Source organism: Ascaphus truei, chromosome 3 (assembly GCF_040206685.1).
Source record: "Ascaphus truei isolate aAscTru1 chromosome 3, aAscTru1.hap1, whole genome shotgun sequence".
Taxonomy (NCBI): domain Eukaryota; kingdom Metazoa; phylum Chordata; class Amphibia; order Anura; family Ascaphidae; genus Ascaphus; species Ascaphus truei.
This window is the reverse complement of record NC_134485.1, coordinates 437,974,017-437,999,719: the sequence shown is the minus strand read 5'-3', so window position 1 is coordinate 437,999,719 and position 25,703 is coordinate 437,974,017. Positions and strand designations below refer to the sequence as shown.

At 53.2% G+C, this 25,703-nt stretch overlaps 1 protein-coding gene across 2 annotated transcripts in view; it reads left to right on the top strand.

The window, feature by feature from the left end:
* The first annotated feature begins 290 nt into the window (after positions 1–290).
* MAB21L3 (mab-21 like 3) overlaps positions 291–25,703 on the top strand; it is a 121,263-nt gene continuing 95,850 nt past the window's right edge. Inside the window, exons 1-2 of one of the 2 annotated variants that reach the window (XM_075592965.1) lie at positions 291–598; positions 636–2,283. In XM_075592965.1, the coding sequence (XP_075449080.1) occupies positions 2,236–2,283 (48 nt within the window). In that variant the 5' untranslated portion in view covers positions 291–598; positions 636–2,235. Of the gene's footprint in view, positions 2,284–25,703 lie in introns of both variants that reach the window. The other variant, XM_075592964.1, reaches the window with a different exon arrangement.

Below are 25,703 nucleotides of genomic sequence, written 5' to 3'. Positions count from 1 at the left end.
TGGGCAGATTATGGAGTGAGGGGAGGGGAGGTGAGTAGGGAGGGGGGTGGGCAGATTATGGAGTGAGGGGAAGGGAGGTGAGTAGGGCGGGGGGTGTGGGCAGATAAGGGAGTGTGGGGAGGGGTGTGTGGGCAGATAAGGGAGTGTGGGGAGGGGGTATGTGGGCAGATTATGGAGTGAGGGGAGTAGAGAGGGGGGTGTGGGCAGATGAGGGAGTGAGGGGTGGGGAGAGGGGTTTGGGGAGGGATGTGTGGGGAGAGGTGTGGGCAGATGAGGGCGTGAGGAGGAGGACACGGCAGTTAAACAATCCATTTGTTCTCTGTTTACAGTAAAGAACAGGGAGGGCAGAAATTACACAGCAGCAGCGTCCTGTCAACAAGAAGTCAGAGAGAGAAAGAGGGGAGAGAGAGAGGAGAGAAAAAGAGTGTGAACGTGTGAGGGAGAGAGAGCGAGAGAGTGTGTGTGTGAGAGAGAGAAAGAGTGTGGGAGAGAGAGAGAGAGTGTGGGAGAGAGAGAGAGATAGGGGGAGAGAGAGAAGGGGCAGTGAGGGTGAAATGAGGTTAGTTAAAGAGGTACAGTGAGGTGCAGTTACAGTGAGGTGCAGTTACAGTGAGATGCAGTGCAGTTACAGTGAGGTGCAGTGCAGTTACAGTGAGGTACAGTGAGGTGCAGTTACAGTGAGGTGCAGAGCTGTTACAGTGAGGTGCAATGCTGTTACAGTGAGGTGCAGTGCAGGTACAGTGAGGTACAGTGAGGTGCAATGCAGTTACTGTGAGGTACCGTGAGGTGCAGTGCAGTTATAATGCAGTTACAGTGAGGTGCAGTGCAGTTACAGTGAGGTACTGTGAGGTGCAGTGCAGTTATAGTGCAGTTACAGTGAGGTGCAGTGCAGTTACAGTGAGGTGCAATGCTGTTACAGTGAGCTTCAGTGCAGTTACAGTGAGGTGCAGTTACAGCGAGGTTCAGTGCTTTTATAGTGAGGTGCAGTGCAGTTACAGTGAGGTGCATTGCAGTTATAGTGCAGTTACAGTGAGGTGCAATGCTGTTACAGTGAGCTTCAGTGCAGTTACAGTGAGGTGCAGTTACAGTGAGGTTCAGTGCTTTTATAGTGAGGTGCAGAGCTGTTACAGTGAGGTGTAATGCTGTTACAGTGAGGTGCAGTGCTGTTACAGAGAGGTGTAATGCTGTTACAGTGAGGTGCAGTGCTGTTAAAATGATAATAGTTAGAGATGTGCAGTGAGGTAGTGTGGTTAGTTACAGTGAGGTCCAGTAAGTCCAGTGAAAGTAGTTTGGTTATAGTGGGGTGCAGTGCAGTTACAGTGAGGCAGCAGTGCAGTTACAGTGAGGGTGCAGTACTGTTGCCATGCAGTTAAAGTGAGGGAACATTGAGGGTGCAGTGCAGTTACAGTGAGGTTGTAGTGTGGGTGCAGTGCGGGTGCAGTGAGGGTGCAGTGCAGTGACAGTGAGGGTGCAGTGCAGTTACAGTGAGGTTGCAGTGCAGTTACAGTGAGGTTGCAGTGTAGTTACAGTGAGGTTTCAGTGTAGTGTGCAGTGAGGGTGCAGTGCAGTTACAGTGAGGTTGCAGTACAGTAACAGTGAGGTTGCAGTTATAGTGAGATTGCAGTGCAGTTACAGTGAGGTTGCAGTGCAGTTACAGTGAGGGTGCAGTGCAGTTACAGTGAGGGTGCAGTGCAGTTACAGTGAGGGTGCAGTGCAGTTACAGTGTGGGTGCAGTGCAGTTACAGTGAGGTTGCAGTGCAGTTACAGTGAGGTTGCAGTGCAGTTACAGTGAGGTTGCAGTGCAGTTACAGTGAGGGTGTAGTGAGGTTACAGTGAGTGTGCAGTGCAGTTGCAGTGAGGTGGCAGTGCAGTTACAGTGAGTGTGCAGTGCAGTTACAGTGAGTGTGCAGTGCAGTTACAGTGAGTGTGCAGTGCAGTTACAGTGAGTGTGCAGTGCAGTTACAGTGAATGTGCAGTGCAGTTACAGTGAGTGTGCAGTGCAGTTACAGTGAGGGTGCAGTGCAGTTACAGTGAGGGTGCAGTGCAGTTACAGTGAGGGTGCAGTGCAGTTACAGTGAGTGTGCAGTGCAGTTACAGTGAATGTGCAGTGCAGTTACAGTGAGTGTGCAGTGCAGTTACAGTGAGGGTGCAGTGCAGTTACAGTGAGGGTGCAGTGCAGTTGCAGTGAGTGTGCAGTGCTTTGGTTTGGACCTGCTTTCCCTGGCTCACCTGGCAATGAATGCTCTCACTGCGGAGAATCTGCACCATTTCCTCCTGAACACGGTAACTATGTTTTATTTCATATTAATTCCCTGATTTAGAACCGGCAGAAGTCCGAACGTCTTAAGGCCGCGCTTATTGTGCCAGCGCCGCGACGTCGCCCGAAAACAGAAGCATTGCCGGCGCCGCGTGCGCTTATAGTGCCAGCGACGGAGCGACGTCACCATCGCGAAAACTGGTAGCCGGCAAATTTTGCTTTTTCAAGGGCTGTCGCGTCACGTGACGGCCGTTGAACCAATCAAACTGCCGGAATTATGCGCCACCGCCGCCCGGCAAAATATAACTTTCGCCGGTGGCGACGGCGACGGGCACAGGGAGATAAAGTAACTTGCACAAGGTCATTGTGGGCTGTTGTTGCAGGGTACATGCAACTACACACGCGGGTTTCTTGACAAGGCTTATTTATTTAGCCTTGAAAAATATACAGCACACAAAACAAAAATAGCTTTTCATCAGCAACAAAAGGAAAATGGCTTTTCTTCAGCAGACAGACAAAAACAGTTTCTCTTTAGCAGACAGTGTATATGGCAGTTGCCCTTTTCTATGCAGGGGACAGACAGTTCACAATTCATCTACTTTTCTAATCAGACCTTGTATCAGGAAATCTCTCAGCAGCTTACTCCTCTCTCCTCAACAGACAGGCTCCATGTGTCTACAGCCTGGGTTTTAACACACCTTGAATAGGCAGCTGGGATCCAGCTAATTGTCCTGAGGTTCCCAGCTCAAGTTAATCTAGTCAGTGCTGCACTGCAGACTAGACATAGGTTTTCCAGGCATATAACTGGTGGCTTTTATTTACCCTGTCATAGCTGTGTTATAGGGTTTCGGGCAGACAGACGGTTCCCGGGGAAGTGTTAGGGTATGTAACACGGGTATCCTGTGGGCTGTGTTATAGGGTTTGGGGCAGACAGACGGTTCCCGGGGAAGTGTTAAGAAATGTAACGCGGGTATCCTGTGGGCTGTGTTATAGGGTCTGGGGCAGACAGACGGGTCCCGGGGAAGTGTTAGGGTATTTAACGCGGGTATCCTGTGGGCTGTGTTATAGGGTTTGGGGCAGACAGATGTTTCCCGGGGAAGTGTTAGGGTATGTAACGCGGGTATCCTGTGGGCTGTGTTATAGGGTTTGGGGCAGACAGACGGGTCCCGGGGAAGTGTTAGGGTATGTAACGCGGGTATCCTGTAGGCTGTGTTATAGGGTTTGGGGCAGACAGACGTGTCCCGGGGAAGTGTTAGGGTATTTAACGCGGGTATCCTGTGGGCTGTGTTATAGGGTTTGGGGCAGACAGACGTGTCCCGGGGAAGTGTTAGGGTATGTAACGCGGGTATCCTGTGGGCTGTGTTATAGGGTTTGGGGCAGACAGATGTGTCCCGGGGAAGTGTTAGGGTATTTAACGCGGGTATCCTGTGGGCTGTGTTATAGGGTTTGGGGCAGACAGATGTGTCCCGGGGAAGTGTTAGGGTATTTAACGTGGGTATCCTGTGGGCTGTGTTATAGGGTTTGGGGCAGACAGATGTGTCCCGGGGGAAGTGTTAGGGTATTTAACGTGGGTATCCTGTGGGCTGTGTTATAGGGTTTCGGGCAGACAGACGTGTCCCGGGGAAGTGTTAGGGTATTTAACGTGGGTATCCTGTGGGCTGTGTTATAGGGTTTCGGGCAGACAGACGGTTCCCGGGGAAGTGTTAGGGTATTTAACGGGAGTATCCTGTGGGCTGTGTTATAGGGTTTGGGGCAGACAGACGGGTCCCGGGGAAGTGTTAGGGTATGTATCGCGGGTATCCTGTGGGCTGTGTTATAGGGTTTCGGGCAGACAGATGTGTCCCGGGGAAGTGTTAGAGACCTGTCTCCCTCCTGCCTTTTGCCGCTAAACTCCTTGAACGTCTTGTATTCTCTCGATTGCTCCATTTTTTCAACACCTATTCTCTCCTAGACCCTCTACAATCTGGCTTCCGCGCTGCTCACTCCACGGAAACAGTCCTCATTAAAATAACTGATGACCTCCATGCTGCGAAAGACAGAGGTCATTACACTCTGCTCATATTACTCGACCTCTCTGCAGCATTTGACACCGTGGACCACCCTCTTCTCCTTCATATTCTCCATACTCTTGGTATTCGGAACAAAGCTCTAACCTGGATCTCATCCTAACTCTCCCATCGTACTTTCAGTGTCTCTTCTGCTAACACCTCCTCCTCCTCTATTGATCTCTCTGTGGGGGTACCCCAGGGCTCTGTCCTGGGACCCCTTCTCTTTTCTCTGTACACACTCTCTCTAGGTGACCTAATAACATCTTTTGGGTTTAAATATCACCTCTATGCTGACGACACACAAATATACTTTTCAACACCCGACCTTACACCTGATGTACAAACCAAAGTTTCTGAATGTCTCTCTGCTATATCATCCTGGATGGCCCTCCGCCGCCTTAAACTCAACATGGCTAAAACAGAGCTCCTCATACTTCCTCCAAAATCTGGCCCTACTACCTCCTTCCACATTACTGTTGGAACTACGATCATTTACCCAGTAGCCCAAGCACGCTGCCTAGGGGTCACACTCGACTCCTCTCTCACATTCACCCCACACATTCAAAACATTTCTAAAACCTGTCGCTTTTTCCTCCGCAATATAACAAAGATACGCCCTTTCCTCTGTTGCTCGACTGCTAAAACGCTGACTCAGGCCCTCATTCTCTCCCGTCTTGATTACTGTAACCTCCTGCTGTCCGGCCTTCCTGCCTCTCACCTGTCTCCCCTACAATCTATCCTAAATGCTGCTGCCAGAATCACTCTACTCTTTCCTAGATCTGTCTCAGCATCTCCCCTCCTGAAATCCCTCTCCTGGCTTCCGATCAAATCCCGCATCTCACACTCCATTCTTCTCCTCATTTTTAAAGCTTTACACTCTTCTGCCCCTCCTTACATCTCAGCCCTAATTTCTCGCTATGCACCATCCCGACTCTTGCGTTCTTCTCAAGGTTATCTTCTCTCTACCCCCTTTGTATCTAAAGCCCTCTCCCGCCTTAAACCTTTTTCACTGACTGCCCCACACCTCTGGAATGCCCTTCCCCTCAGTACCCGACTAGCACCCTCTCTATCCACCTTTAAGACCCAACTTAAGACACACTTGCTTAAAGAAGCATACGAATAGCACTGTGGATATTCTGAACACATGATACATAATGCTTGGCCCCCTGCAGACGCACTTACCAGAACTCCCTCCTACTGTCTCTGTACGTTCTCTTTACCTACCAATTAGATTGTAAGCTCCTCGGGTCAGGGACTCCTCTTCCTTAATATTACTTTTATGTCTAAAGCGCTTATTCCCATGATCTGTTATTTATATTATCTGTTATTTATATGATTACCACGTGTTTTACTACTGTGAAGCGCTATGTACACTAATGGCGCAATATAAATAAAGACATACAATACAATACAATGTAACGCAGCCTGTGGGCTGTGTTATAGGGTTTGGGGCAGACAGACGTGTCCCGGGGAAGTGTTAGGGTATGTAACGCGGGTATCCTGTGGGCTGTGTTATAGGGTTTGGGGCAGACAGACGTGTCCCGGGGAAGTGTTTGGGTATGTAACGCGGGTATCCTGTGGGCTGTGTTATAGGGTTTGGGGCAGACAGACGTGTCCCGTGGGAAGTGTTAGGGTATGTAACGCGGGTATCCTGTGGGCTGTGTTATAGGGTTTGGGGCAGACAGACGTGTCCCGGGGAAGTGTTAGGGTATGTAACGTGGGTATCCTGTGGGCTGTGTTATAGGGTTTGGGGCAGACAGACGGTTCCCGGGGAAGTGTTAGGGTATGTAACGCGGGTATCCTGTGGGCTGTGTTATAGGGTTTGGGGCAGACAGACGGGTCCCGGGAAAGTGTTAGGGTATGTAACGTGGGTATCCTGTGGGCTGTGTTATAGGGTTTGGGGCAGACAGACGGTTCCCGGGGAAGTGTTAGGGTATGTAACGCGGGAAACCTGTGGGCTGTGTTATAGGGTTTGGGGCAGACAGACGGGTCCCGGGAAAGTGTTAGGGTATGTAACGTGGGTATCCTGTGGGCTGTGTTATAGGGTTTGGGGCAGACAGACGGTTCCCGGGGAAGTGTTAGGGTATTTAACGCGGGTATCCTGTGGGCTGTGTTATAGGGTTTGGGGCAGACAGACGTGTCCCCGGGGAAGTGTTAGGGTATGTAACGTGGGTATCCTGTGGGCTGTGTTATAGGGTTTGGGGCAGACAGACGTGTCCCGGGGAAGTGTTAGGGTATGTAACGCGGGTATCCTGTAGGCTGTGTTATAGGGTTTGGTGCAGACTGACGGGTCCCGGGAAAGTGTTAGGGTATGTAACGCGGGTATCCTGTGGGCTGTGTTATAGGGTTTGGGGCAGACAGACGTGTCCCGGGGAAGTGTTAGGGTATGTAACGCGGGTATCCTGTGGGCTGTGTTATAGGGTTTGGGGCAGACAGACGTGTCCCGGGGAAGTGTTAGGGTATGTAACGCGGGTATCCTGTGGGCTGTGTTATAGGGTTTGGGGCAGACAGACGGGTCTCGGGGAAGTGTTAGGGTATGTAACGCGGGTATCCTGTGGGCTGTGTTATAGGGTTTGGGGCAGACAGACGTGTCCCGGGGAAGTGTTAGGCTATGTAACGCGGGTATCCTGTGGGCTGTGTTATAGGGTTTGGGGCAGACAGACGTGTCCCGGGGAAGTGTTAGGGTATGTAACGCGGGTATCCTGTGGGCTGTGTTATAGGGTTTGGGGCAGACAGACGGTTCCCGGGGAAGTGTTAGGGTATGTAACGCGGGTATCCTGTGGGCTGTGTTATAGGGTTTGGGGCAGACAGACGGGTCCCGGGGAAGTGTTAGGGTATGTAACGCGGGTATCCTGTGGGCTGTGTTATAGGGTTTGGGGCAGACAGACGTGTCCCCGGGGAAGTGTTAGGGTATGTAACGCGGGTATCCTGTGGGCTGTGTTATAGGGTTTGGGGAAGACAGACGTGTCCCGGGGAAGTGTTAGGGTATGTAACGCGGGTATCCTGTGGGCTGTGTTATAGGGTTTGGGGCAGACAGACGTGTCCCGGGGAAGTGTTTGGGTATGTAACGCGGGTATCCTGTGGGCTGTGTTATAGGGTTTGGGGCAGACAGACGTGTCCCGGGGAAGTGTTAGGGTATGTAACGCGGGTATCCTGTGGGCTGTGTTATAGGGTTTTGGGCAGACAGACGTGTCCCGGGGAAGTGTTAGGGTATGTAACGCGGGTATCCTGTAGGCTGTGTTATAGGGTTTGGGGCAGACAGACGGGTCCCGGGGAAGTGTTAGGGTATGTAACGCGGGTATCCTGTGGGCTGTGTTATAGGGTTTGGGGCAGACAGACGGGTCCCGGGGAAGTGTTAGGGTATGTAACGCGGGTATCCTGTGGGCTGTGTTATAGGGTTTGGGGCAGACAGACGTGTCCCGGGGAAGTGTTAGGGTATGTAACGCGGGTATCCTGTGGGCTGTGTTATAGGGTTTGGGGCAGACAGACGGGTCCCCAGGGAAGTGTTAGGGTATGTAACGCGGGTATCCTGTGGGCTGCGTTATAGGGTTTGGGGCAGACAGACGGGTCCCGGGGAAGTGTTAGGGTATGTAACGCGGGTATCCTGTGGGCTGTGTTATAGGGTTTTCGGGCAGACAGACGGTTCCCGGGGAAGTGTTAGGGTATGTAACGCGGGTATCCTGTGGGCTGTGTTATAGGGTTTGGGGCAGACAGACGTGTCCCTGGGAAGTGTTAGGGTATGTAACGCGGGTATCCTGTGGGCTGTGTTATAGGGTTTGGGGCAGACAGACGGTCCCGGGGAAGTGTTAGGGTATGTAACGCGGGTATCCTGTGGGCTGTGTTATAGGGTTTGGGGCAGACAGATGTGTCCCGGGGAAGTGTTAGGGTATGTAACGCGGGTATCCTGTGGGCGGTGTTATAGGGTTTGGGGCAGACAGACGGTTCCCGGGGAAGTGTTAGGGTATGTAACGCGGGTATCCTGTGGGCTGTGTTATAGGGTTTGGGGCAGACAGACGTGTCCCGGGGAAGTGTTAGGGTATGTAACGCGGGTATCCTGTGGGCTGTGTTATAGGGTTTGGGGCAGACAGACGGGTCCCGGGGAAGTGTTAGGGTATGTAACGCGGGTATCCTGTGGGCTGTGTTATAGGGTTTGGGGCAGACAGACGTGTCCCGGGGAAGTGTTAGGGTATGTAACGCGGGTATCCTGTGGGCTGTGTTATAGGGTTTGGGGCAGACAGACGGTTCCCGGGGAAGTGTTAGGGTATGTAACGCGGGTATACTGTGGGCTGCGTTATAGGGTTTGGGGCAGACAGACGTGTCCTGGGGAAGTGTTAGGGTATGTAACGCGGGTATCCTGTGGGCTGTGTTATAGGGTTTGGGGCAGACAGACGGGTCCCGGGGAAGTGTTAGGGTATGTAACGCGGGTATCCTGTGGGCTGTGTTATAGGGTTTGGGGCAGACAGACGGTTCCCGGGGAAGTGTTAGGGTATGTAACGTGGGTATCCTGTGGGCTGTGTTATAGGGTTTGGGGCAGACAGACGGTTCCCGGGGAAGTGTTAGGGTATGTAACGCGGGTATCCTGTGGGCTGTGTTATAGGGTCTGGGGCAGACAGACGGGTCCCGGGGAAGTGTTAGGGTATGTAACGTGGGTATCCTGTGGGCTGTGTTATAGGGTTTGGGGCAGACAGACGGTTCCCGGGGAAGTGTTAGGGTATGTAACGCGGGTATCCTGTGGGCTGCGTTATAGGGTTTGGGGCAGACAGACGTGTCCCGGGGAAGTGTTAGGGTATGTAACGCGGGTATCCTGTGGGCTGTGTTATAGGTTTTGGGGTAGACAGACGTGTCCCGGGGAAGTGTTAGGGTATTTAACGTGGGTATCCTGTGGGCTGTGTTATAGGGTTTCGGGCAGACAGACGGTTCCCGGGGAAGTGTTAGGGTATTTAACGGGAGTATCCTGTGGGCTGTGTTATAGGGTTTGGGGCAGACAGACGGGTCCCGGGGAAGTGTTAGGGTATGTATCGCGGGTATCCTGTGGGCTGTGTTATAGGGTTTCGGGCAGACAGATGTGTCCCGGGGAAGTGTTAGAGACCTGTCTCCCTCCTGCCTTTTGCCGCTAAACTCCTTGAACGTCTTGTATTCTCTCGATTGCTCCATTTTTTCAACACCTATTCTCTCCTAGACCCTCTACAATCTGGCTTCCGCACTGCTCACTCCACGGAAACAGTCCTCATTAAAATAACTGATGACCTCCATGCTGCGAAAGACAGAGGTCATTACACTCTGCTCATATTACTCGACCTCTCTGCAGCATTTGACACCGTGGACCACCCTCTTCTCCTTCATATTCTCCATACTCTTGGTATTCGGAACAAAGCTCTAACCTGGATCTCATCCTAACTCTCCCATCGTACTTTCAGTGTCTCTTCTGCTAACACCTCCTCCTCCTCTATTGATCTCTCTGTGGGGGTACCCCAGGGCTCTGTCCTGGGACCCCTTCTCTTTTCTCTGTACACACTCTCTCTAGGTGACCTAATAACATCTTTTGGGTTTAAATATCACCTCTATGCTGACGACACACAAATATACTTTTCAACACCCGACCTTACACCTGATGTACAAACCAAAGTTTCTGAATGTCTCTCTGCTATATCATCCTGGATGGCCCTCCGCCGCCTTAAACTCAACATGGCTAAAACAGAGCTCCTCATACTTCCTCCAAAATCTGGCCCTACTACCTCCTTCCACATTACTGTTGGAACTACGATCATTTACCCAGTAGCCCAAGCACGCTGCCTAGGGGTCACACTCGACTCCTCTCTCACATTCACCCCACACATTCAAAACATTTCTAAAACCTGTCGCTTTTTCCTCCGCAATATAACAAAGATACGCCCTTTCCTCTGTTGCTCGACTGCTAAAACGCTGACTCAGGCCCTCATTCTCTCCCGTCTTGATTACTGTAACCTCCTGCTGTCCGGCCTTCCTGCCTCTCACCTGTCTCCCCTACAATCTATCCTAAATGCTGCTGCCAGAATCACTCTACTCTTTCCTAGATCTGTCTCAGCATCTCCCCTCCTGAAATCCCTCTCCTGGCTTCCGATCAAATCCCGCATCTCACACTCCATTCTTCTCCTCATTTTTAAAGCTTTACACTCTTCTGCCCCTCCTTACATCTCAGCCCTAATTTCTCGCTATGCACCATCCCGACTCTTGCGTTCTTCTCAAGGTTATCTTCTCTCTACCCCCTTTGTATCTAAAGCCCTCTCCCGCCTTAAACCTTTTTCACTGACTGCCCCACACCTCTGGAATGCCCTTCCCCTCAGTACCCGACTAGCACCCTCTCTATCCACCTTTAAGACCCACTTTAAGACACACTTGCTTAAAGAAGCATACGAATAGCACTGTGGATATTCTGAACACATGATACATAAAGCTTGGCCCCTGCAGACGCACTTACCAGAACTCCCTCCTACTGTCTCTGTACGTTCTCTTTACCTACCAATTAGATTGTAAGCTCCTCGGGTCAGGGACTCCTCTTCCTTAATATTACTTTTATGTCTAAAGCGCTTATTCCCATGATCTGTTATTTATATTATCTGTTATCTATATGATTACCACATGTATTACTACTGTGAAGCGCTATGTACACTAATGGCGCAATATAAATAAAGACATACAATACAATACAATGTAACGCAGCCTGTGGGCTGTGTTATAGGGTTTGGGGCAGACAGACGTGTCCCCGGGGAAATGTTAGGGTATGTAACGCGGGTATCCTGTGGGCTGTGTTATAGGGTTTGGGGCAGACAGATGTGTCCCGGGGAAGTGTTAGGGTATGTAACGCGGGTATCCTGTGGGCTGTGTTATAGGGTTTGGGGCAGACAGACGTGTCCCGGGGAAGTGTTAGGGTATGTAACGCGGGTATCCTGTGGGCTGTGTTATAGGGTTTGGGGCAGACAGATGTGTCCCGGGGAAGTGTTAGGGTATGTAACGTGGGTATCCTGTGGGCTGTGTTATAGGGTTTGGGGCAGACAGACGTGTCCCGGGGAAGTGTTAGGGTATGTAACGCGGGTATCCTGTGGGCTGTGTTATAGGGTTTGGGGCAGACAGACGTGTCCCGGGGAAGTGTTAGGGTATGTAACGCGGGTATCCTGTGGGCTGTGTTATAGGGTTTGGGGCAGACAGACGTGTCCCGGGGAAGTGTTAGGGTATGTAACGCGGGTATGCTGTGGGCTGCGTTATAGGGTTTGGGGCAGACAGACGTGTCCCGGGGAAGTGTTTGGGTATGTAACGCGGGTATCCTGTGGGCTGTGTTATAGGGTTTGGGGCAGACAGACGGGTCCCGGGGAAGTGTTAGGGTATGTAACGCGGGTATCCTGTGGGCTGTGTTATAGGGTTTGGGGCAGACAGACGGTTCCCGGGGAAGTGTTAGAGTATGTAACGTGGGTATCCTGTGGGCTGTGTTATAGGGTTTGGGGCAGACAGACGTGTCCCGGGGAAGTGTTAGGGTATGTAACGCGGGTATCCTGTGGGCTGTGTTATAGGGTTTGGGGCAGACAGACGGTTCCCGGGGAAGTGTTAGGGTATGTAACGCGGGTATCCTGTGGGCTGTGTTATAGGGTTTGGGGCAGACAGACGTGTCCCGGGGAAGTGTTAGGGTATGTAACGCGGGTTTCCTGTGGGCTGTGTTATAGGGTTTGGGGCAGACAGACGTGTCCCGGGGAAGTGTTAGGGTATGTAACGCGGGTATCCTGTGGGCTGTGTTATAGGGTCTGGGGCAGACAGACAGTTCCCGGGGAAGTGTTAGGGTATGTAACGCGGGTATCCTGTGGGCTGTGTTATAGGGTTTGGGGCAGACAGACGTGTCCCGGGGAAGTGTTAGGGTATGTAACGTGGGTATCCTGTGGGCTGTGTTATAGGGTTTGGGGCAGACAGATGGTTCCCGGGGAAGTGTTAGGGTATTTAACGCGGGTATCCTGTGGGCTGTGTTATAGGGTTTGGGGCAGACAGACGTGTCCCGGGGAAGTGTTAGGGTATGTAACGCGGGTATCCTGTGGGCTGTGTTATAGGGTTTGGGGCAGACAGACATGTCCCGGGGAAGTGTTAGGGTATGTAACGCGGGTATCCTGTGGGCTGTGTTATAGGGTTTGGGGCAGACAGACGGGTCCCGGGGAAGTGTTAGGGTATGTAACGCGGGTATCCTGTGGGCTGTGTTATAGGGTTTGGGGCAGACAGACGTGTCCCGGGGAAGTGTTAGGGTATTTAACGCGGGTATCCTGTGGGCTGTGTTATAGGGTTTGGGGCAGACAGACGTGTCCCGGGGAAGTGTTAGGGTATGTAACGCGGGTATCCTGTGGGCTGTGTTATAGGGTTTGGGGCAGACAGACGTGTCCCGTGGAAGTGTTAGGGTATGTAACGCGGGTATCCTGTGGGCTGTGTTATAGGTTTTGGGGCAGACAGACGTGTCCCGGGGAAGTGTTAGGGTATTTAACGTGGGTATCCTGTGGGCTGTGTTATAGGGTTTCGGGCAGACAGACGGTTCCCGGGGAAGTGTTAGGGTATTTAACGGGAGTATCCTGTGGGCTGTGTTATAGGGTTTGGGGCAGACAGACGGGTCCCGGGGAAGTGTTAGGGTATGTATCGCGGGTATCCTGTGGGCTGTGTTATAGGGTTTCGGGCAGACAGATGTGTCCCGGGGAAGTGTTAGAGACCTGTCTCCCTCCTGCCTTTTGCCGCTAAACTCCTTGAACGTCTTGTATTCTCTCGATTGCTCCATTTTTTCAACACCTATTCTCTCCTAGACCCTCTACAATCTGGCTTCCGCACTGCTCACTCCACGGAAACAGTCCTCATTAAAATAACTGATGACCTCCATGCTGCGAAAGACAGAGGTCATTACACTCTGCTCATATTACTCGACCTCTCTGCAGCATTTGACACCGTGGACCACCCTCTTCTCCTTCATATTCTCCATACTCTTGGTATTCGGAACAAAGCTCTAACCTGGATCTCATCCTAACTCTCCCATCGTACTTTCAGTGTCTCTTCTGCTAACACCTCCTCCTCCTCTATTGATCTCTCTGTGGGGGTACCCCAGGGCTCTGTCCTGGGACCCCTTCTCTTTTCTCTGTACACACTCTCTCTAGGTGACCTAATAACATCTTTTGGGTTTAAATATCACCTCTATGCTGACGACACACAAATATACTTTTCAACACCCGACCTTACACCTGATGTACAAACCAAAGTTTCTGAATGTCTCTCTGCTATATCATCCTGGATGGCCCTCCGCCGCCTTAAACTCAACATGGCTAAAACAGAGCTCCTCATACTTCCTCCAAAATCTGGCCCTACTACCTCCTTCCACATTACTGTTGGAACTACGATCATTTACCCAGTAGCCCAAGCACGCTGCCTAGGGGTCACACTCGACTCCTCTCTCACATTCACCCCACACATTCAAAACATTTCTAAAACCTGTCGCTTTTTCCTCCGCAATATAACAAAGATACGCCCTTTCCTCTGTTGCTCGACTGCTAAAACGCTGACTCAGGCCCTCATTCTCTCCCGTCTTGATTACTGTAACCTCCTGCTGTCCGGCCTTCCTGCCTCTCACCTGTCTCCCCTACAATCTATCCTAAATGCTGCTGCCAGAATCACTCTACTCTTTCCTAGATCTGTCTCAGCATCTCCCCTCCTGAAATCCCTCTCCTGGCTTCCGATCAAATCCCGCATCTCACACTCCATTCTTCTCCTCACTTTTAAAGCTTTACACTCTTCTGCCCCTCCTTACATCTCAGCCCTAATTTCTCGCTATGCACCATCCCGACTCTTGCGTTCTTCTCAAGGTTATCTTCTCTCTACCCCCTTTGTATCTAAAGCCCTCTCCCGCCTTAAACCTTTTTCACTGACTGCCCCACACCTCTGGAATGCCCTTCCCCTCAGTACCCGACTAGCACCCTCTCTATCCACCTTTAAGACCCACCTTAAGACACACTTGCTTAAAGAAGCATACGAATAGCACTGTGGATATTCTGAACACATGATACATAAAGCTTGGCCCCCTGCAGATGCACTTACCAGAACTCCCTCCTACTGTCTCTGTACGTTCTCTTTACCTACCAATTAGATTGTAAGCTCCTCGGGTCAGGGACTCCTCTTCCTTAATATTACTTTTATGTCTAAAGCGCTTATTCCCATGATCTGTTATTTATATTATCTGTTATTTATATGATTACCACATGTATTACTACTGTGAAGCGCTATGTACACTAATGGCGCAATATAAATAAAGACATACAATACAATACAATGTAACGCAGCCTGTGGGCTGTGTTATAGGGTTTGGGGCAGACAGACGGGTCCCGGGGAAGTGTTAGGGTATGTAACGCGGGTATCCTGTGGGCTGTGTTATAGGGTTTGGGGCAGACAGACGTGTCCCGGGGAAGTGTTAGGGTATGTAACGCGGGTATCCTGTGGGCTGTGTTATAGGGTTTGGGGCAGACAGACGTGTCCCGGGGAAGTGTTAGGGTATGTAACGCGGGTATCCTGTGGGCTGTGTTATAGGGTTTGGGGCAGACAGACGAGTCCCGGGGAAGTGTTAGGGTATGTAACGCGGGTATCCTGTGGGCTGTGTTATAAGGTTTGGGGCAGACAGACGGGTCCCGGGGAAGTGTTAGGGTATGTAACGCGGGTATCCTGTGGGCTGTGTTATAGGGTTTGGGGCAGACAGACGTGTCCCGGGGAAGTGTTAGGGTATGTAACGCGGGTATCCTGTGGGCTGTGTTATAGGGTTTGGGGCAGACAGACGTGTCCCGGGGAAGTGTTAGGGTATGTAACGCGGGTATCCTGTGGGCTGTGTTATAGGGTTTGGGGCAGACAGACGGTTCCCGGGGAAGTGTTAGGGTATGTAACGCGGGTATCCTGTGGGCTGTGTTATAGGGCTTGGGGCAGACAGACGTGTCCCGGGGAAGTGTTAGGGTATGTAACGCGGGTATCCTGTGGGCTGTGTTATAGGGTTTGGGGCAGACAGACGTGTCCCGGGGAAGTGTTAGGGTATGTAACGCGGGTATCCTGTGGGCTGTGTTATAGGGTTTGGGGCAGACAGACGTGTCCCGGGGAAGTGTTAGGGTATGTAACGCGGGTATCCTGTGGGCTGTGTTATAGGGTTTGGGGCAGACAGACGGTTCCCGGGGAAGTGTTAGGGTATGTAACGCGGGTATCCTGTGGGCTGTGTTATAGGGCTTGGGGCAGACAGACGTGTCCCGGGGAAGTGTTAGGGTATGTAACGAGGGTATCCTGTGGGCTGTGTTATAGGGTTTGGGGCAGACAGACGTGTCCCGGGGGAGTGTTTGGGTATGTAACGCGGGTATCCTGTGGGCTGTGTTATAGGGTTTGGGGCAGACAGACGGGTCCCGGGGAAGTGTTAGGGTATGTAACGTGGGTATCCTGTGGGCTGTGTTATAGGGTTTGGGGCAGACAGACGTGTCCCGGGGAAGTGTTAGGGTATGTAACGCGGGTATCCTGTGGGCTGTGTTATAGGGTTTGGGGCAGACAGACGTGTCCCGGGGAAGTGTTAGGGTATGTAACGCGGGTATCCTGTGGGCTGTGTTATAGGGTTTGGGGCAGACAGACGTGTCCCGGGGAAGTGTTAGGGTATGAAACGCGGGTATCCTGTGGGCTGTGTTATAGGGTCTGGGGCAGACAGACGGTTCCTGGGGAAGTGTTAGGGTATGTAACGCGGGTATCCTGTGGGCTGTGTTATAGGGTTTGGGGCAGACAGACGTGTCCCGGGGAAGTGTTAGGGTATGTAACGTGGGTATCCTGTGGGCTGTGTTATAGGGTTTGGGGCAGACAGATGGTTCCCGGGGAAGTGTTAGGGTATTTAACGCGGGTATCCTGTGGGCTGTGTTATAGGGTTTGGGGCAGACAGACGTGTCCCGGGGAAGTGTTAGGGTATGTAACGCGGGTATCCTGTGGGCTGTGTTATAGGGTTTGGGGCAGACAGACATGTCCCGGGGAAGTGTTAGGGTATGTAACGCGGGTATCCTGTGGGCTGTGTTATAGGGTTTGGGGCAGACAGACGGGTCCCGGGGAAGTGTTAGGGTATGTAACGCGGGTATCCTGTGGGCTGTGTTATAGGGTTTGGGGCAGACAGACGTGTCCCGGGGAAGTGTTAGGGTATTTAACGCGGGTATCCTGTGGGCTGTGTTATAGGGTTTGGGGCAGACAGACGTGTCCCGGGGAAGTGTTAGGGTATGTAACGCGGGTATCCTGTGGGCTGTGTTATAGGGTTTGGGGCAGACAGACATGTCCCGTGGAAGTGTTAGGGTATGTAACACGGGTATCCTGTGGGCTGTGTTATAGGGTTTGGGGCAGACAGACGGGTCCCGGGGAAGTGTTAGGGTATGTAACGCGGGTATCCTGTGGGCTGTGTTATAGGGTTTGGGGCAGACAGACGGTTCCCGGGGAAGTGTTAGGGTATGTAACGCGGGTATCCTGTGGGCTGTGTTATAGGGTCTGGGGCAGACAGACGTGTCCCGGGGAAGTGTTAGGGTATGTAACGCGGGTATCCTGTGGGCTGTGTTATAGGGTTTGGGGCAGACAGACGTGTCCCCGGGGAAGTGTTAGGGTATGTAACGCGGGTATCCTGTGGGCTGTGTTATAGGGTTTGGGGCAGACAGACGTGTCCCGGGGAAGTGTTAGGGTATGTAACGCGGGTATCCTGTGGGCTGTGTTATAGGGTTTGGGGCAGACAGACGGTTCCCGGGGAAGTGTTAGGGTATGTAACGCGGGTATCCTGTGGGCTGTGTTATAGGGTCTGGGGCAGACAGACGTGTCCCGGGGAAGTGTTAGGGTATGTAACGCGGGTATCCTGTGGGCTGTGTTATAGGGTTTGGGGCAGACAGACGGTTCCCGGGGAAGTGTTAGGGTATGTAACGCGGGTATCCTGTGGGCTGTGTTATAGGGTTTGGGGCAGACAGACGGTTCCCGGGGAAGTGTTAGGGTATGTAACGCGGGTATCCTGTGGGCTGTGTTATAGGGTTTGGGGCAGACAGACGGTTCCCGGGGAAGTGTTAGGGTATGTAACGCGGGTATACTGTGGGCTGCGTTATAGGGTTTGGGGCAGACAGACGTGTCCCGGGGAAGTGTTAGGGTATGTAACGCGGGTATCCTGTGGGCTGTGTTATAGGGTCTGGGGCAGACAGACGGGTCCCGGGGAAGTGTTAGGGTATGTAACGCGGGTATCCTGTGGGCTGTGTTATAGGGTTTGGGGCAGACAGACGTGTCCCGGGGAAGTGTTAGGGTATGTAACGCGGGTATCCTGTGGGCTGTGTTATAGGGTTTGGGGCAGACAGACGGTTCCCGGGGAAGTGTTAGGGTATGTAACGTGGGTATCCTGTGGGCTGTGTTATAGGGTTTGGGGCAGACAGACGGTTCCCGGGGAAGTGTTAGGGTATGTAACGCGGGTATCCTGTGGGCTGTGTTATAGGGTTTGGGGCAGACAGACGGGTCCCGGGGAAGTGTTAGGGTATGTAACGTGGGTATCCTGTGGGCTGTGTTATAGGGTTTGGGGCAGACAGACGTGTCCCGGGGAAGTGTTAGGGTATGTAACGCGGGTATCCTGTGGGCTGTGTTATAGGGTTTGGGGCAGACAGACGTGTCCCCGGGGAAGTGTTAGGGTATGTAACGTGGGTATCCTGTGGGCTGTGTTATAGGGTTTGGGGCAGACAGACGTGTCCCGGGGAAGTGTTAGGGTATGTAATGCGGGTATCCTGTGGGCTGTGTTATAGGGTTTGGGGCAGACAGACGTGTCCCGGGGAAGTGTTAGTGTATGTAACGCGGGTATCCTGTGGGCTGTGTTATAGGGTTTGGGGCAGACAGACGGTTCCCGGGGAAGTGTTAGGGTATGTAACGCGGGAAACCTGTGGGCTGTGTTATAGGGTTTGGGGCAGACAGACGTGTCCCCGGGGAAGTGTTTGGGTATGTAACACGGGTATCCTGTGGGCTGTGTTATAGGGTTTGGGGCAGACAGACGTGTCCCCGGGGAAGTGTTAGGGTATGTAACGCGGGTATCCTGTGGGCTGTGTTATAGGGTTTGGGGCAGACAGACGGGTCCCGGGGAAGTGTTAGGGTATGTAACGCGGGTATCCTGTGGGCTGTGTTATAGGGTTTGGGGCAGACAGACGTGTCCCGGGGAAGTGTTAGGGTATGTAACGCGGGTATCCTGTGGGCTGTGTTATAGGGTTTGGGGCAGACAGACGTGTCCCGGGGAAGTGTTAGGGTATGTAACGCGGGTATCCTGTGGGCTGTGTTATAGGGTTTGGGGCAGACAGACGTGTCCCGGGGAAGTGTTAGGGTATGTAACGCGGGTATCCTGTGGGCTGTGTTATAGGGTTTGGGGCAGACAGACGTGTCCCGGGGAAGTGTTAGGGTATGTAACGCGGGTATCCTGTGGGCTGTGTTATAGGGTTTGGGGCAGACAGACGTGTCCCGGGGAAGTGTTAGGGTATGTAACGCGGGTATCCTGTGGGCTGTGTTATAGGGTTTGGGGCAGACAGACGGTTCTCGGGGAAGTGTTTGGGTATGTAACGCGGGTATCCTGTGGGCTGTGTTATAGGGTTTGGGGCAGACAGACGTGTCCCGGGGAAGTGTTAGGGTATGTAACGCGGGTATCCTGTGGGCTGTGTTATAGGGTTTGGGGCAGACAGACGTGTCCCGGGGACGTGTTAGGGTATGTAACGCGGGTATCCTGTGGGCTGTGTTATAGGTTTTGGGGCAGAAAGACGGGTCCCGGGGAAGTGTTAGGGTATGTAACGCGGGTATCCTGTGGGCTGTGTTATAGGGTTTGGGGCAGACAGACGTGTCCCTGGGGAAGTGTTAGGGTATTTAACGCGGGTATCCTGTGGGCTGTGTTATAGGGTTTGGGGCAGACAGACGTGTCCCCGGGGAAGTGTTAGGGTATGTAACGCGGGTATCCTGTGGGCTGTGTTATAGGGTTTGGGGCAGACAGACGGTTCCCGGGGAAGTGTTAGGGTATGTAACGTGGGAATCCTGTGGGCTGTGTTATAGGGTTTGGGGCAGACAGACGTGTCCCCGGGGAAGTGTTAGGGTATGTAACGCGGGTATCCTGTGGGCTGTGTTATAGGGTTTGGGGCAGACAGACGTGTCCCGGGGAAGTGTTAGGGTATTTAACGCGGGTATCCTGTGGGCTGTGTTATAGGGTTTGGGGCAGACAGACGGTTCCCGGGGAAGTGTTAGGGTATGTAACGCGGGTATCCTGTGGGCTGCGTTATAGGGTTTGGGGCAGACAGATGGGTCTCGGTTAAGTGTTAGGGTATGTAACGCGGGTATCCTGTGGGCTGTGTTATAGGGTTTGGGGCAGACAGACAGTTCCCGGGGAAGTGTTAGGGTATGTAACGTGGGTATCCTGTGGGCTGTGTTATAGGGTTTGGGGCAGACAGACGGTTCCCCGGGGAAGTGTTAGGGTATGTAACGCGGGTATCCTGTGGGCTGTGTTATAGGGTTTGGGGCAGACAGACGGTTCCCGGGGAAGTGTTAGGGTATGTAACGCGGGTATCCTGTGGGCTGTGTTATAGGGTTTGGGGCAGACAGACGTGTCCCGGGGAAGTGTTAGGGTATGTAACGCGGGTATCCTGTGGGCTGTGTTATAGGGTTTGGGGCAGACAGACGTGTCCCGGGGAAGTGTTAGGGTATGTAACGCGGGTATCCTGTGGGCTGTGTTATAGGGTCTGGGGCAGACAGACAGTTCCCGGGGAAGTGTTAGGGTATGTAACGCGGGTATCCTGTGGGCTGTGTTATAGGGTTTGGGGCAGACAGACGTGTCCCGGGGAAGTGTTAGGGTATGTAACGTGGGTATCCTGTGGGCTGTGTTATAGGGTTTGGGGCAGACAGATGGTTCCCGGGGAAGTGTTAGGGTATTTAACGCGGGTATCCTGTGGGCTGTGTTATAGGGTTTGGGGCAGACAGACGTGTCCCGGGGAAGTGTTAGGGTATGTAACGCGGGTATCCTGTGGGCTGTGTTATAGGGTTTGGGGCAGACAGACATGTCCCGGGGAAGTGTTAGGGTATGTAACGCGGGTATCCTGTGGGCTGTGTTATAGGGTTTGGGGCAGACAGACGGGTCCCGGGGAAGTGTAAGGGTATGTAACGCGGGTATCCTGTGGGCTGTGTTATAGGGTTTGGGGCAGACAGACGTGTCCCGGGGAAGTGTTAGGGTATTTAACGCGGGTATCCTGTGGGCTGTGTTATAGGGTTTGGGGAAGACAGACGTGTCCCGGGGAAGTGTTAGGGTATGTAACGCGGGTATCCTGTGGGCTGTGTTATAGGGTTTGGGGCAGACAGACGTGTCCCGTGGAAGTGTTAGGGTATGTAACACGGGTATCCTGTGGGCTGTGTTATAGGGTTTGGGGCAGACAGACGGGTCCCGGGGAAGTGTTAGGGTATGTAAAGCGGGTATCCTGTGGGCTGTGTTATAGGGTTTGGGGCAGACAGACGGTTCCCGGGGAAGTGTTAGGGTATGTAACGCGGGTATCCTGTGGGCTGTGTTATAGGGTCTGGGGCAGACAGACGTGTCCCGGGGAAGTGTTAGGGTATGTAACGCGGGTATCCTGTGGGCTGTGTTATAGGGTTTGGGGCAGACAGACGTGTCCCCGGGGAAGTGTTAGGGTATGTAACGCGGGTATCCTGTGGGCTGTGTTATAGGGTTTGGGGCAGACAGACGTGTCCCGGGGAAGTGTTAGGGTATGTAACGCGGGTATCCTGTGGGCTGTGTTATAGGGTTTGGGGCAGACAGACGTGTCCCGTGGGAAGTGTTAGGGTATGTAACGCGGGTATCCTGTGGGCTGTGTTATAGGGTTTGGGGCAGACAGACGGTTCCCGGGGAAGTGTTAGGGTATGTAACGCGGGTATCCTGTGGGCTGTGTTATAGGGTCTGGGGCAGACAGACGTGTCCCGGGGAAGTGTTAGGGTATGTAACGCGGGTATCCTGTGGGCTGTGTTATAGGGTTTGGGGCAGACAGACGGTTCCCGGGGAAGTGTTAGGGTATGTAACGCGGGTATCCTGTGGGCTGTGTTATAGGGTTTGGGGCAGACAGACGGTTCCCGGGGAAGTGTTAGGGTATGTAACGCGGGTATCCTGTGGGCTGTGTTATAGGGTTTGGGGCAGACAGACGTGTCCCGGGGAAGTGTTAGGGTATGTAACGCGGATATCCTGTGTGCTGTGTTATAGGGTTTGGGGCAGACAGACGTGTCCCGGGGAAGTGTTAGGGTATGTAACGCGGATATCCTGTGTGCTGTGTTATAGGGTTTGGGGCAGACAGACGTGTCCCGGGGAAGTGTTAGGGTATGTAACGCGGGTATCCTGTGGGCTGTGTTATAGGGTTTGGGGCAGACAGACGGTTCCCGGGGAAGTGTTAGGGTATGTAACGCGGGTATCCTGTGGGCTGTGTTATAGGGTTTGGGGCAGACAGACGGGTCCCGGGGAAGTGTTAGGGTATGTAACGTGGGTATCCTGTGGGCTGTGTTATAGGGTTTGGGGCAGACAGACGGTTCCCGGGGAAGTGTTAGGGTATGTAACGCGGGTATCCTGTGGGCTGTGTTATAGGGTTTGGGGCAGACAGACGGGTCCCGGGGAAGTGTTAGGGTATGTAACGTGGGTATCCTGTGGGCTGTGTTATAGGGTTTGGGGCAGACAGACGTGTCCCGGGGAAGTGTTAGGGTATGTAACGTGGGTATCCTGTGGGCTGTGTTATAGGGTTTGGGGCAGACAGACGTGTCCCCGGGGAAGTGTTAGGGTATGTAACGCGGGTATCCTGTGGGCTGTGTTATAGGGTTTGGGGCAGACAGACGTGTCCCGGGGAAGTGTTAGGGTATGTAACGCGGGTATCCTGTGGGCTGCGTTATAGGGTTTGGGGCAGACAGACGTGTCCCGGGGACGTGTTAGGGTATGTAACGCGGGTATCCTGTGGGCTGTGTTATAGGTTTTGGGGCAGACAGACGGGTCCCGGGGAAGTGTTAGGGTATGTAACGCGGGTATCCTGTGGGCTGTGTTATAGGGTTTGGGGCAGACAGACGTGTCCCTGGGGAAGTGTTAGGGTATTTAACGCGGGTATCCTGTGGGCTGTGTTATAGGGTTTGGGGCAGACAGACGTGTCCCCGGGGAAGTGTTAGGGTATGTAACGCGGGTATGCTGTGGGCTGCGTTATAGGGTTCGGGGCAGACAGACGTGTCCCCGGGGAAGTGTTAGGGTATGTAACGCGGGTATCCTGTGGGCTGTGTTATAGGGTTTGGGGCAGACAGACGGTTCCCGGGGAAGTGTTAGGGTATGTAACGTGGGAATCCTGTGGGCTGTGTTATAGGGTTTGGGGCAGACAGACGTGTCCCCGGGGAAGTGTTAGGGTATGTAACGCGGGTATCCTGTGGGCTGTGTTATAGGGTTTGGGGCAGACAGACGTGTCCCGGGGAAGTGTTAGGGTATTTAACGCGGGTATCCTGTGGGCTGTGTTATAGGGTTTGGGGCAGACAGACGGTTCCCGGGGAAGTGTTAGGGTATGTAACGCGGGTATCCTGTGGGCTGCGTTATAGGGTTTGGGGCAGACAGATGGGTCTCGGTTAAGTGTTAGGGTATGTAACGCGGGTATCCTGTGGGCTGTGTTATAGGGTTTGGGGCAGACAGACAGTTCCCGGGGAAGTGTTAGGGTATGTAACGTGGGTATCCTGTGGGCTGTGTTATAGGGTTTGGGGCAGACAGACGGTTCCCGGGGAAGTGTTAGGGTATTTAACGCGGGTATCCTGTGGGCTGTGTTATAGGGTTTGGGGCAGACAGACGGGTCCCGGGGAAGTGTTAGGGTATGTAACGCGGGTATACTGTGGGCTGTGTTATAGGGTTTGGGGCAGACAGACGGGTCCCGGGGAAGTGTTAGGGTATGTAACGCGGGTATCCTGTGGGCTGTGTTATAGGGTTTGGGGCAGACAGACGTGTCCCGGGGAAGTGTTAGGGTATGTAACGCGGGTATCCTGTGGGCTGTGTTATAGGGTTTGGGGCAGACAGACGGTTCCCGGGGAAGTGTTAGGGTATGTAACGTGGGTATCCTGTGGGCTGTGTTATAGGGTTTGGGGCAGACAGACGGTTCCCGGGGAAGTGTTAGGGTATGTAACGCGGGTATCCTGTGGGCTGTGTTATAGGGTTTGGGGCAGACAGACGGGTCCCGGGGAAGTGTTAGGGTATGTAACGCGGGTATCCTGTGGGCTGTGTTATAGGGTTTGGGGCAGACAGACGTGTCCCGGGGAAGTGTTAGGGTATGTAACGCGGGTATCCTGTGGTCTGTGTTATAGGGTTTGGGGCAGACAGACGGGTCCCGGGGAAGTGTTAGGGTATGTAACGCGGGTATCCTGTGGGCTGTGTTATAGGGTTTGGGGCAGACAGACGTGTCCCCGGGGAAGTGTTAGGGTATGTAACGCGGGTATCCTGTGGGCTGTGTTATAGGGTTTGGGGCAGACAGACGTGTCCCGGGGAAGTGTTAGGGTATGTAACGCGGGTATCCTGTGGGCTGTGTTATAGGGTTTGGGGCAGACAGACGTGTCCCGGGGAAGTGTTAGGGTATGTAACGCGGGTATCCTGTGGGCTGTGTTATAGGGTTTGGGGCAGACAGACGTGTCCCCGGGGAAGTGTTAGGGTATGTAACGCGGGTATCCTGTGGGCTGTGTTATAGGGTTTGGGGCAGACAGACGTGTCCCCGGGGAAGTGTTAGGGTATGTAACGCGGGTATGCTGTGGGCTGCGTTATAGGGTTTGGGGCAGACAGACGTGTCCCGGGGAAGTGTTAGGGTATGTAACGCGGGTATCCTGTGGGCTGCGTTATAGGGTTTGGGGCAGACAGACGGTCCCCGGGGAAGTGTTAGGGTATGTAACGCGGGAAACCTGTGGGCTGTGTTATAGGGTTTGGGGCAGACAGACGGTTCCCGGGGAAGTGTTAGGGTATGTAACGTGGGTATCCTGTGGGCTGTGTTATAGGGTTTGGGGCAGACAGACGTGTCCCGGGGAAGTGTTAGGGTATGTAACGCGGGTATCCTGTGGGCTGTGTTATAGGGTTTGGGGCAGACAGACGTGTCCCGGGGAAGTGTTAGGGTATGTAACGCGGGTATCCTGTGGGCTGTGTTATAGGGTTTGGGGCAGACAGACGTGTCCCGGGGAAGTGTTAGGGTATTTAACGCGGGTATCCTGTGGGCTGTGTTATAGGGTTTGGGGCAGACAGACGTGTCCCGGGGAAGTGTTAGGGTATGTAACGCGGGTATCCTGTGGGCTGTGTTATAGGGTTTGGGGCAGACAGACGGGTCCCGGGGAAGTGTTAGAGTATGTAACGCGGGTATCCTGTGGGCTGTGTTATAGGGTTTGGGGCAGACAGACGTGTCCCTGGGGAAGTGTTAGGGTATGTAACGCGGGTATCCTGTGGGCTGTGTTATAGGGTTTGGGGTTGACAGACGTGCCCCGGGGAAGTGTTAGGGTATGTAACGCGGGTATCCTGTGGGCTGTGTTATAGGGTTTGGGGCAGACAGACGTGTCCCCAGGGAAGTGTTAGGGTATGTAACGTGGGTATCCTGTGGGCTGTGTTATAGGGTTTGGGGCAGACAGATGGTTCCCGGGGAAGTGTTAGGGTATTTAACGGGAGTATCCTGTGGGCTGTGTTATAGGGTTTGGGGCAGACAGACGGGTCCCGGGGAAGTGTTAGGGTATGTAACGCGGGTATCCTGTGGGCTGTGTTATAGGGTTTGGGGCAGACAGACGTGTCCCGGGGAAGTGTTTGGGTATGTAACGCGGGTATCCTGTGGGCTGTGTTATAGGGTTTGGGGCAGACAGACGTGTCCCGGGGAAGTGTTAGGGTATGTAACGCGGGTATCCTGTGGGCTGTGTTATAGGGTTTGGGGCAGACAGACGTGTCCCGGGGAAGTGTTAGGGTATGTAACGCGGGTATCCTGTGGGCTGTGTTATAGGGTTTGGGGCAGACAGACGGTTCCCGGGGAAGTGTTAGGGTATGTAACGCGGGTATCCTGTGGGCTGTGTTATAGGGTTTGGGGCAGACAGACGTGTCCCGTGGGAAGTGTTAGGGTATGTAACGCGGGTATCCTGTGGGCTGTGTTATAGGGTTTGGGGCAGACAGACGTGTCCCGGGGAAGTGTTAGGGTATGTAACGCGGGTATCCTGTGGGCTGTGTTATAGGGTTTGGGGCAGACAGACGTGTCCCGGGGAAGTGGTAGGGTATGTAACGCGGGTATCCTGTGGGCTGTGTTATAGGGTTTGGGGCAGACAGACGTGTCCCGGGGAAGTGTTAGGGTATGTAACGCGGGTATCCTGTGGGCTGTGTTATAGGGTTTGGGACA